The 12295-nt window shown below is 49.6% G+C and overlaps 1 protein-coding gene across 2 annotated transcripts in view; it reads right to left on the bottom strand.

The window, feature by feature from the left end:
* The window catches only part of APBA2 (amyloid beta precursor protein binding family A member 2), a 133151-nt gene that overhangs the window by 20253 nt on the left and 100603 nt on the right, over positions 1 to 12295 (bottom strand). For both annotated transcript variants that reach the window (XM_081546645.1, XM_081546646.1), the window contains exons 5-6: positions 8275 to 8355; positions 6658 to 6694 (exon numbers count right to left, since the gene is read on the bottom strand). In XM_081546645.1, the coding sequence (XP_081402771.1) occupies positions 6658 to 6694; positions 8275 to 8355 (118 nt within the window). The remainder of the gene's footprint in view (positions 1 to 6657; positions 6695 to 8274; positions 8356 to 12295) is intronic.

Below are 12295 nucleotides of genomic sequence, written 5' to 3' on the forward strand. Positions count from 1 at the left end.
ATATTCCATCTCTGAGCTGTTTAATGTGAGGGCCGGTGGCCTCATCTGGCTTTTGAGAACTTGAACATCTTGGCTAGGGTGACAGAAGAACTGAATTTTAAAATCTATATGCAATCCTAATTAATTGACATGTCAACAGCCACAGGAAGCTGTGGCTTGCATCCTGGACAGGCCACTCCTGGAGGAGTTCCAGCTTCTGCCAGCATCTCCACCCCAGATGCCCGGGGGCTGTGGACTGAGTGGGGGGGCACTGAGCAGGTTGTCACCTGAGAACGAAGGTGCCACTTCACTGACCCGACCCCAGGCCAACACTGGATTCAGGGCAGGTCTCCACAGTTACTCTCTGCAATGTCTGCTCCCCTTTAAACCGCAGGAGAAGAGTCTGCATGTGTGTCTCGGATGCCTGGAGGAAACCTGTAAGCTTCACTCCACTTCAACAAAACAGTTCCATGAGCTTGAGATCAAAGCTCCAAAACAGGTCACAGCGAGTGCCCACTGGCCTGAGGACCCATATCTAGGCTCACCCAGCAAACACACAGACTGGGAAACCATGGATGAAAAAGGTACAACTGTCTCTTCACACCAGAGCAGCAGCTCCTGCAATAAGGCTGATTTTATGACACGGTTCAGAAAAAGGTGAGGGTTCTGAAGTCTAAGAGGAACCTAATGCTAATAGGGGGTTTTCTGGGTGGCGCTAGAGGTAAAGAACCTCCCTGCCAATGCAGGAGGTGCCAGAGACGTGGGTTTGATCCCTGCGTCAGGAAGATCCCCTAGAGGAGAGTGTGGTAACCCATCCCAATATTCTTGCCTGGAGAATCCCATGGACAGAGGAACCTGGTGGGCTACAGTCCATGGATCGCAAAGAGTTGGACATGACTGAAGCAACTTAGCACGCACACATACAATGTTATTAGGTCCTGACTCAGGAATGCCCCAGGTCAGTTCCTGTCCTGATGGCATAGAACTGGGAGCCCTGGCATCATGACACACCAGGAACCCCCTTTCTCCCACTGACCCTGACATCCTCTCCTCAACAGCCCCCAGAGGATGCACCTGGGGGCCCCGTGGCTTTCTCCAGGAAGCTCTGATTGCCTGTGTGGAAGCCTCAACCAGACTCTCTGAGAGCGGCTCCACAACTGGGGTCAAATCAGGCTGCTTGTTCCATCTCAGGTGCCTTGGGCCCTGCTCTGGAGTTGAACGACCTTCTCCCAGCTGGGCAGGGCTGGGGGTTCCAGGGGAGGGGTAATGGGGGGGTGGTGGAAGGGTGTGATGTCAGAGGGATGGGGAGATGGAAGAGGGGTGATGGGAGAGGGAGGGGTGATGGGAGGGGAAGGCACTGGGAGAGGACCCCTCCTTGTCCATCCATCAGGCACCATGGTCCTTGCGCTGCAGATGAACAACCTTCTCACAGCTGGGCAGGGCTGGGGGCTCCAGGGGAGGGGTAATGGGAGGGGGGAGGCACTAGGGGGTGGGGAGGACTCCTCCCTGTCCATCCATCAGCCACCTGGTCTACATACAGGCACATCAGGCCTGTCATGACCCAGGCAGAGGCAGAAGTCACCTCCAACAGAGGGAATAGGGCATCCAGCTCAGGCATTAATAGTAGCCTCTGCCCCAACCCTCAGTGCTCCTGACTGGGGCACTTCCATTTTTACTACCTCATGCCTCCTGCACCCCAGTGAGCATGGTCCCCAGGGTCCATCTGCTCCAGAGGGTCACCTGCCTATGAGTAAAGTGAAAGTCACTCAGTTGTATCTGACTCTTTGTGACCCCATGGACTATACAGTCCATGTAATTCTCTAGGCCAGAATACTGGAGTGGATAGCCTTTCCCTTCTCCAGGGGATCTTCCCATCCCAGGGATTGAACCCAGGTCTCCTGCATTGCAGGCAAATTCTTTACCAGCTGAGCCACAAGGGAAGCCCAAGAATACTGGAGCTATCAGGGAGGCTGGTGACCCCTCCCAAGTCACTCACATTCCCTGCAGTGACCGTTGAAAAGTGAAAGTGAAAGTTGCTCAGTAGTGTCCGACTCTTTGCGACCCCATGGACTATACAGTCCATGGAACTCTCCAAGCCAGAATACAGGAGTGGGTAGCCTTTCCCTTCTCTGGGGGATCTTCCTAACCCAGGGATCAAATCCAGGTCTCCGACATTGCAGGCAGATTCTTTACCAACTGAGCTATCGGGGAAGCCCTTGTTGACCAGTAGATGGCGTCACTCTGTTCTCAGGGAAAGTTCAGGTGGTCCCAGGACCCCTGGGGTCATGCTTGCCCAACACCCCCAGACAGTGCTCACGGTCTGATCCTCAGCAAGTGTGGGGTGGGTGGGGGGATCACATGATACTCCGTGCCCCCTCATCCCTGGAGATGGAGATAGACCTGAAGTCTCTGTCTTTAATGCTCCACTTGCCAGTTCCCCAGGGTGGTTAGCTCCCAGACCTTTCCTGTCTCACCCCACACCCCAGAGTAGCCTTACTAAAGGCTGGCCCCATCTGGGTGCCCACCAGATCTGGGGCCCACCAGGGGGCATAGACTTATGATGTGAAGGCACCCCATTCCAGGCTGTGGGGTCCACCACCCACACCCATGGACACCTGCTCCCTGGGAAAAGGCCAGTGAAGGACTGGGGGCTCTGTTACAAGGCCAGCAGATAGCCCCCCTCCATGGCGGGGGGGGGATCATGTCATTCCTGCCTTGCTCTTTCTTCAAATAGGAAATACTACACACGACAGTGCCTCCCACACCTGCCCGCCATTCAGACACCCACCCAGGCCCATGCGCGTTAGGAAGCACCAAGGAGTGGCCAGTGGGAGGGTCAGTATGTCAGCTTCACAGATACAGCTCTCAACTCTAATTACCAACCGCAGGAGCAAGGATTGACCAGCCTCATTCTAAGGCTGAAGCAGCTGGCCCTGTGTGTTTGAGTATAAATTGTCCTTAATTTGTTCAACTCCTGAACGAACCCACAGCTGAGCCCACTAGAGGGAGACAGAACAACACAGGACCAGACAGAATCTGTGTCCCCAGAGGGAGTTTCTCCTACTCCCTTTGCATGACGCACACGTACACGTACACCCGTGTATCAGAATGCTGCTGCTCAGCCTGGATAAGAGAACAGGTGCCCGTGTGCTCTCTGTTGGAGGGAGCCTTCATGTGAAACACCTGCTGAGGAACCAGAGGCCCCAGTGGCTTCTCTGAACAGGGAAGGGGTGGGAGGTGCCCAGAGCCATGTCTTGGAGCCCCCAGCCATGCTACCTTGGAGGGATTATCCTAAAGGAGTGAGTGGACAAGGCTTCCAGGAGCATGGCCCCAAGTCATCTCATTCAGCTGTGCCTGCTGCCCCCGGAGGTCATGGAGGGGGTGGCTGGGGAGGTCAGAGCACAGCCTCAGATGGGAAAGGGGATGTCAGTACAAAAAGCTGCCAAGTGCAGCTCCCAGCCCAACACACTAGATCCCCTGCTCCATCAAGCCCCCATCAAGCCTGTGAAGCAGACTTGAGTCTTCTAGTTTTACAAAGAAGGACAGCCTACGTGGAGTCAAATATTTTTCCCAAGATCACTGTCACTGATGCGGACCCAAAGCATTTCTAAGCCCCCGTCCACAGGCCCTGTGCTGTGACAGAAGACACGAAGCCCACAGGCTGACAGTCACACAGTCACAAGGCAGGTGCATCAGGATGGCCCACGGAGGAACAGCAGGGAGGCTGGCCCTCCAGAGGGTCTGGGGCGGCTGTCCTCTGAGCTGAGCTCTGGAGCGGGGGCGGGAATCAACAAGCCACAGAGGGAGAGGAGAGAGCTCCTCAGGTCGAGGCAAGAGCAGGTGCAAAGGCCCTGAGGTGGCACAGAGATGTGCAAATTGCTGGAGCAGGGGGTGGGCCAATGGTTAGGACAAGTCAAGGTTGTGGAGCAAGTACCAGCCAGATGTGAGAACTCTGGGGCCACACTCAGAACTGTCACTACAGGCTATGAGTCAGGAAACCTTTGCAGAGTAACTAAGGCAGCAGACAGGCAAACAGCAGAGGGGAAGGAGAGAGACGAGCTGGGAGGTTACTGTAGGAGTCTTAGCAAGTAAGTGATGATAATGATGGTGATGATTATAGTGGCGATGGTGGCGCTGGTAGAATGAAGATGATGATGGTGGTGGTGGTGGTGGTGGTGGTAATGATGGTGGTGTGGAACAGGACAAATGGACAGCAACAGACTGATCCACTCAGGAGGTTCAATCAGCAAGACCTGGAAGGGGCCTGGAGGAGGAAGGCTGGAAAGCTGGCTATAGACAAGGCTGGCTGGATGGAGCTGCTATTACTCCATTGAGGAGCGAGCCCTGGGAGAGGGTAGCAGAGCTTCTGAGGAAATTTAGTGGCAGGAGCCCAGAGGCCCCCAAAAGAAACTCAAGAGTCCTGGGGAAGTGCATGTTGGTGCCAAGTAAAGCTGCAGGCATGCTCTGTCCAGAAGTCCTTCTCTATCTAAAGTAACATACACTTGATCACCAGGACACACCCACAAGGCTGCTCATTGCTGTGCCAACCATAAATCCAAAATTGAATAACCATCAATCCATCAATCCAGGGGTGCTGATTAATACCTCACCATACGGCCACATCACTGACTTCCTGTGTTGCCACCTGAATAAGCAGGTGGAGCTACAATTGCTGTCTCTGCTGAGAAATGAAATCTACCAAGAAATGAGAGAGGAAGTGCAGATCCAGGAGGCCAGTGCAACATCTAATTTAAGGAAAAGGTCTAAAATCAACTACACTTCAATAAAATATTTTTTAAAGTTCCATATATAGACTTACATGAGCTTCCCAGGTGACACTAGTAGTAAAGAACCCGCCTGCCGATGCAGGAGACATAAGAGATGTGGGTTCAATCCCTGGGTCGAGAAGATCCTCTGGAGGAGGGCATGGTAACCCACTCCAGTATTCTTGCCTGGAGAATCCCATGGACAGAAGAGTCTGGCGGGCTATGGTTCATGGGGTCGCAAAGAGTCAGACATGTTTGAAGCAACTTAGCACATAGACTTACATACACTCAGAAAATTTCTGGCAGGATTCATAAGAAATTTGACAGTGGCCTCCAGTGCAGAGAGGGATTAGGGGTCTGGGCCAGGGAAGGCACACAGGGATTTCCAGGGTAGAAATAATTTTGCATTCTTACAACACTGGGCATGGTCCAAGCACTATTGAGAACAAGCTTGACACACCTCTACTAGTAAATAAATGCCCCAGTTTTAAAACATGTCCAAGCCTTATTCACACTGACCAAATGGACTCCTGGAGACAAGATCTAACATGGTTTTGTCTGTTTCTAAAAAGGACAAGTCTTTTGGGTCTTCCTAAGCCCTGTCTAGGATGCTCTGCTCCCTTCTGACTCCCATCCTTCAGCTAACAGCACCCTGGACCAAAGGGGCCCCCGTGTTCACCCAGGCCTGCTCTGGGCTCGGGAGCACTGCCCTGTCAGAGGCTAATGGGGAGGAGGCGAGCGCTGCCTTCAGCTTAGGAGTCTTATCTGGAAAGGTTCACCCCAATTACTTATTTTAAGAGCAAATCAAGGCTCAGATCTGAAGTGCCCACTGTATGAAAACACCCAAATGGCTTTATCACCACCGTGAGGACCCCTCAGGTAAGGAATTTGAGGACTTCAGTTTCCCAGGTTTTTTAGTTCTTTACTTAAAAAGAAAACCAGGATACCAAAGGTTTAAGTTATTTATTTCTGATGATCAATTAACCTTGCTCCCATAAGCATTCATAAAAATCAGTTACCAGCTTATTGAAAGAATTAATAAAATTGACACCATTGATTGTAACCCTCTAGCAAAAGCAGGAATCAGCCTCCAGGCAAAGAGAAAGATTCTATTTTTAAGAGGTTCTTCATGTGGTTGGTCAGAGGGTATCCTAAAGGTGTTGCCAGGGGTTCTCTGATGCCCTTCAGACAAGAGCCAAGCAGGTATGTTCCCCACATCAAAACTGACACAGAACAGATCAGCTGGGGGTTTTCATTGAATATTAAAATGCAACCGTAACCTCCTCAAAAGAGACAGGAGAGGAGAAGGAAATGAAGTCTTTAAAAAAAAAAAGCAGCAGCTTGAATTTGGATGCAATTATATCCACCCTAATCAGAAGTGTTAGATCGCAATTAGCTGCTTATAAAGACACAATTCAATCTATTAATTTAATCATCAGTGTCATGTTTGAGGCCATTACTAAAGGTGTAATTAAACGAGGTGTTCTATGTGTGTGAGTGCTAAGTTGCTCAGTCGTGTCCGACTCTTTACGACCCTATGTACCCTAGCCCACCAGGCTCTTCTGTCCAGGAGATGTTCTAGGCAAGAACACTGGAACAGGTTGCCATTCCCTCTGCCAGAGGATCTTCCCAACCCAGGGATCGAACCCATGTCTCTTACATCTCCTGCATTGATAGGTGGGTTCTCTACCACTAGTACCACCTGGGAAGCCTGAAATGTTCTACTGTTTCCTAATCAATTGGACCTCCCACAGATGACGTGGGCCCTCGCACCTTGCCTTATTACAGAACTGCTCCCCTGGAAGGGGTGCTTTATGCACAGTCTTTGTAGGAGAAAACCAGAAGTCAAAGTCCCATTCGCATTGACATAAAAATGCAACCGCCGCCTCAGAGAGAAAATTCAGTCACTTACCAGCCACAAAACTGGGAAATGATGCCACCTTCTTTGTCTGTTAGGAAATATGAAAACACGCATACACAACAGTTGTAAGCAGTTGGCCCATAACATCTAAGCTGACACCACAATGTGAAAAGTTTGACCCTGTGAGTGACCAGTCTCCTCAAGAAATCAGCTCCTTATAGCAAAGCAGTGTCCTTTGGGCTCTATGATGTTTGAGTGGGGTGCACGTTAACAATTCTCATGGGAAAACCTGGGGTACAAAAGGCCATCAGCTGAGACCTAGGGACCCCCGGACTAGCACATCACTGCTAAAAGGAAAAAAACCTAGTGGTTCTCCAACTGGTGGGCATGAGAATTCCCAGACACTTTTGTTTATCTTTTGGCCACACCACACAGCATGTGGGATCTTAGTTCCCTGATCAGGGATCAAACTTGTGCCCTCTGCAGTGAAGGTCAGAGTCTTTACCACTGAAGGGAAGTCTCCCCAGGCACATCTTTAAAAGCAAGATGAAAGAGGGACTTCCCGGAGATCCAGGTTAGGACTTCCCACTGGTATCAGTGACTCAGTGGACATGCTGTTGCTGCTGCTGCTGCTGCTGCTAAGTCACTTCAGTCGTGTCCAACTCTGTGTGACCCCATAGACAGCAGCCCACCAGGCTCCTCTGTCTCTGGGATTTTCCAGGCAAGAGTACTGGAGTGGGTTGCCATTGCCTTCTCTGCAATGGACGTGAGTTTGGGCAAACTCTGGGAGATAGTAAAGAACAAGGAAGCTTGGCATGCAGCAGCCCATAGGGTCGCAAAGAGTCAGACATGACTTAGTGACTGAACAACAACTTCCATTGCAGGGGGCGCACGTTGATTCTTGGTCAGGGAACTAAGATCCCACATGCCGGGTGGAGCAGCCATAAATAAATACATACATAAAAATTTTTAAAAATAAAAACAAGATGAAGGAGATCAGACACCGCTGCGTGAGTGACCACAGTTATTTCATCCAAGTTACAAAACCTCATCCAAACTGCGCTTTCCAGATAAGGGAAACAACTTGCTTGAGGCCTCATTCTAACAATCTCCCCATCAGGGTAGTGGGAGTTTACACAGGATTGTTTTTAAAATCCATATTGTTGGTTTAGAACAGTGCTTATGGCAATCTCTGTAGACATCTCCGGTTCTCACAACCTGGGGAGGAGGGCTACTACCGGCACCAAGTTGGGAGAGGCCGGGGATGCATCTAAACATCCTGTGATGCCAAGGACATCCCCCCCACAACAAAGAAGGATCTAGCCCCAGATATCCATGGTGCTACTACCCTTGAGTAATCCTGCTTTAGAACGTGATGGTCAGTGGGGTGGACTGAGCCTCCATCAAATTGGGGAGCACCAATGAGCTCCGTGCACCAGAAGAAACACAGGAGCACACGGCGGTGGGGACCTGAGTCAGTAGAAAAGGGACTTCCCTTCCTCCCCCGGGGCTGCCTCCTCCTGCAGGGCCACCTGGCTTTGCTTGTCAGGATCCCCTTCTCCTAGGCACTGGGTGGGACGAGAGTCCTGTCCCACCCACATGGGAGGGCGACCCCATGGGGACAGGGTGGGCAGCTCCCATGTCAAGGCCCCCGGTCAGAACTCTCACCTCCGGGATGTTGTTATTGTCAACTGGTCCATTGAGGTCAGAGCGCTGTTGCTTTCTTGGCTGCTCCAAACCGTTGCAAACCTGGAAACCGGGAAGTTAAAGATATAAGTGAGGTCTTCACATGTTAGAAAAATGACTTTAAAAATACTTTAAAATAAATAAAATAAAAATTAAAAAAAGAAAGATATAAAACTGGAGATATGATACAATTTTGTAAAATGTATGTGTACATAGGTATGTGTGGGTGCACACAGATATAATTTAACTTTTCTGCCAATAACATATAGACTCTCATACATCTCAAAATCATAGTTTCTAATTTTATTGTTTATTATTCTTTTCAATTGTGGCAAATTGCACATAACAGAAAATTTGAGACTGTAACCATCTCTAAGTGTCCCAGTTCAGGAGCACTAAGTACTTTCATCTAAATGGGCATCATCACCATCCATCTCTAGAACTCTCATCATCTGAAAAAACTGAAACTCTGTCCCCATCAAACACTAACTTCCTATTCCTGCCTCCCCCCAGCCCCTGGCACCCACCAATTATCTCGATGAATGTACTCAAAGGAGTTCATATAAGTGGACTCATACAAGATTTGTATTTTTCATGACTGGTTTGCTTCACTGAGCATCATGTCCTCAAGGTTCATCCCTGTTGAAGCAGGTATCAGAATGTCCTTTCTTTTGAAAGCTGAATAATATTCTACCTTTTATAAAGACCACATTTTGTTCATCCATTCATCTGTTTACAGACACCTGGATAGATTCCATCTTTTGGCTTATCGTGAATAATGCTGCTACAAACACGGGTGTACAGATACCTCTTAGAGTTCCTGCTTTCAGTTATATATATATATATATATATATATATATATACACACACACACACATACTCAGAGGGGCTTCCCAGGTGGCGCTAGTGATAAAGACTCTGCCTGCCAATGCAGGAGACGTAGGAGATGCAGAGACTCAAGTTCAATCCCTGGATCGGGAAGACCCCCTGGAGAAGGAAGTGGCAACCCACTCCAGTATTCTTGCTTGGAGAATCCCATGGACAGAGGAGCCTGGTGGGCTACAGTCCATGGGGTTGCAAAGAGTAGGACACGACTGAGCCTGAGCATTAGATGTGACAGATTAGGTACCAGCAGTAGGACTACAGGATCATACAGCGATTCTCCTTTTAATCTTTGGGGGAACTACCATACTGTTTTCCACACCAGCTAAACCATTTTATGTTCCCAGCAAGTGTCCAAAGGTTAAAATTATGTTTCTAAAAAAACCTTAATTCTTAGTTCAATGCAAATTCTAAAATCCAAATCCTTTAGTTAGAGCAAAATAATCTACTGCTAGAGGGGAAAAAATGTCCCAAAGACACATGAGAAGTCTTCTCTTAAAGAAGACACCCATCCAAAATTCCACCTAGTTCAATGAACAAAATTTAAAGTTGAGGTATATTTTCTCTACTTAACATTCTGTGTTTACATGTGTGCTAAGTCGCTTCAGTAGTGTCCGACTCTTTGTGACTCCATGGACTGTAGTCCACCAGGCTCCTCTGTCCATGGGATTCTCCGGGCAAGAATATTGGCATGGGCTGCCATCTCCTCCTCCAGGGGATCTTCCCAACCCAGGGACCGAACCTGCATCTCCTGCATTGGCAGGTCGGTTCTTTACCACTAGCACTACCTGGGATGCCCTTAGTGCCCTGTGCCATCCAGAAAATCTCCCCAGATCCAAGAACTGAAACGGCTGTCCAAACCCCAAAGCATGCTCTGGCGAGCCAGCGTCACAAGTCAAGTTTCAGAACTTTCCTGAAATAAATTATCAAGCATCACTTCCCTGGTGGCTCGGCAGTAAAGAATCTGCCTACCAATGCAGGGGACACGGGTTCGATTCCTGGTCCGAGAAGATCCCACATGCCATGGAGTAACTAAGGCCCGTGCACCACAACTACTGAGCCTGTGCTCCAGGGCCCGTGCTCCACAACAAGTCAACACAATGAGAAGCCCACACACTGCAGTTAGAGAGTAGCCTTTGCTCGCTGCAACTAGAGAAAAGCCTGCATGCAGCAACAAAGGCCCAGTGCAGCCAAAAATAAAGTATCAAGCAGTAGCAATATGATGACAAGACAGTAATAAGTTTTATTTACAAATAAATTTATACTGTTAACATACACATACATTATACTCACATTTATTTATGAATAACTTTTTTTTAAAATGAAGATGGCTGTTTAGGAAAGTGGGTTTTCACCAGACACCTAGCCTGCCTGCATCTTCATCTTGGACTTATAGCCTCAGCCTCCAGATCTGAGAGAAATAAATGCATGTTGTTTCTAAGCCCCCTGGTTTATGATACTCTGATTTAGCAGCCTGAAAGGACTAAAAGATAACACTCCTTCCACGAATGTTACAGCTTGGGCTAGAACCTAATTTTTCTGGCAGGAAGAGGACCATCATGTGGGGTAATAGACTCACATCGAGGTGCCAGATACATGGTGGGGAAATAGTGCCTCCAGGACTGCCACCCACCTTGTGTCAGGTGCCTCTGAGAAATGGGAGAGGTCTCCATTCTGGGGGACGCAGCTTGGGCTTGGCCAGGGAACCCAGGCTGGCTGGACATCAGTGCCTCACACCATCCCACCTCCACCCCAACACCTCAGCATAGGGCCACAGCACATGGTGACCACGGGCAACACAAGGTCTCAGGTCCATGTCTGAGGGCAACTTCTCCCCAAAGCTTCCGCAGCCTGGACCTTTCCCTCTGGAGCAACATTTCCTTTAACTCCTTTGGAACTCTCATCACCATGGCAACTGCATCTCATGAAAAACAGCCAGAGTTTTTTCCAGAGAGGCAGGGGGTGACTTCTGCTGCTTCTCCTTGGGAGAACCAATCTGGTGCTCCCGTCTTCATCTCATGGCAGGGGTGGGGGGCTTGGCAGCAGGTGACACAGCATCCAAAATGAGCATGGTCAGAGGCCCATGTGGATGTGGGGTCCTGGAATCTTAGAGGAAGGTGCTATTCAATCCTCTGTGCCCTCCCCACAGCAGAGCAGCCAGGTGCACCTCAAGATAAAATGCTAGCCAGGGTTATCTCTGACTTTCACAGCCAACATGGACAGCTGGGCCAAATCCCACATTAAGTAACTCCAGTGGGCATTCTTGTTGCCACCCACTGGAACCCCTATCAGCCATCGCTGGTGAGGAGGGGCAGGTGAACCGAAACATGCTAATACAGCAAGAACCCCCAAACCTGTCCTTCATGGAGCCCTGAGAGCAGAACACTATCTGGTGGCACAGGCTGGGCACAAAAATGCCAGGACCAAGGCCAGCTGTTCAGGGCAGAGATGACTTGCCTGTAAGAAGAATACACTCATTTGAATAAATGAATAAATACACCCGGGCTTCCTGGGTGGCTCAGTGGTAAACAATCCACCTGCCAGTGCAGGAGACATAAGAGACGAGAGTTCTATCCCTAGGTGGGGAAGATCCCCTGGAGAAGGAAATGGCAACCCACTCCAGTATTCTTGCCTGGACAACCCCATGGACGGAGGAGCCTGGTGGGCTACAATCCACAGGGTTGCAAAGAGTCGGACATGACTGAGCACACATGCATGCAGACAACAAACGTCTTGGCTCCAGTTGGTGAAACTAAAGCTAGAGTTTTTTAAACGTGTCAATTCTGATTGTGCCTGATGGATTAAACTGAAAATCCGGTGAAATAACCCACATGGCTTCGGATGGAGTAACGGCAAACAAGAACACGCCCACTCACTCTCGAGTCATCTGGAACAAAAGCCAAGTGTTTCCAAGCATGGTCCTGGATGACACAGGGATGAGAAACACTGAGAGGAGCTCAGTCAGGGACAGAGAGCATCAACACGAGGCCAAGGAAGCCACTGCTTCCCACTGGACTGTCCCATCTCCCCCTAGACAAGACTCAGTGCCAGAGAAACCCCAGTGCTGCACTCAGCGAAGGGACAGCCTTCTCCAGGAATCCTTTCTTGATTTCAAAGGCTT

The sequence above is a fragment of the Giraffa tippelskirchi genome, chromosome 12, assembly GCF_054371585.1.
Source record: "Giraffa tippelskirchi isolate mGirTip1 chromosome 12, T2T-mGirTip1v1.2.pri, whole genome shotgun sequence".
NCBI classification, from domain to species: Eukaryota; Metazoa; Chordata; class Mammalia; order Artiodactyla; family Giraffidae; genus Giraffa; species Giraffa tippelskirchi.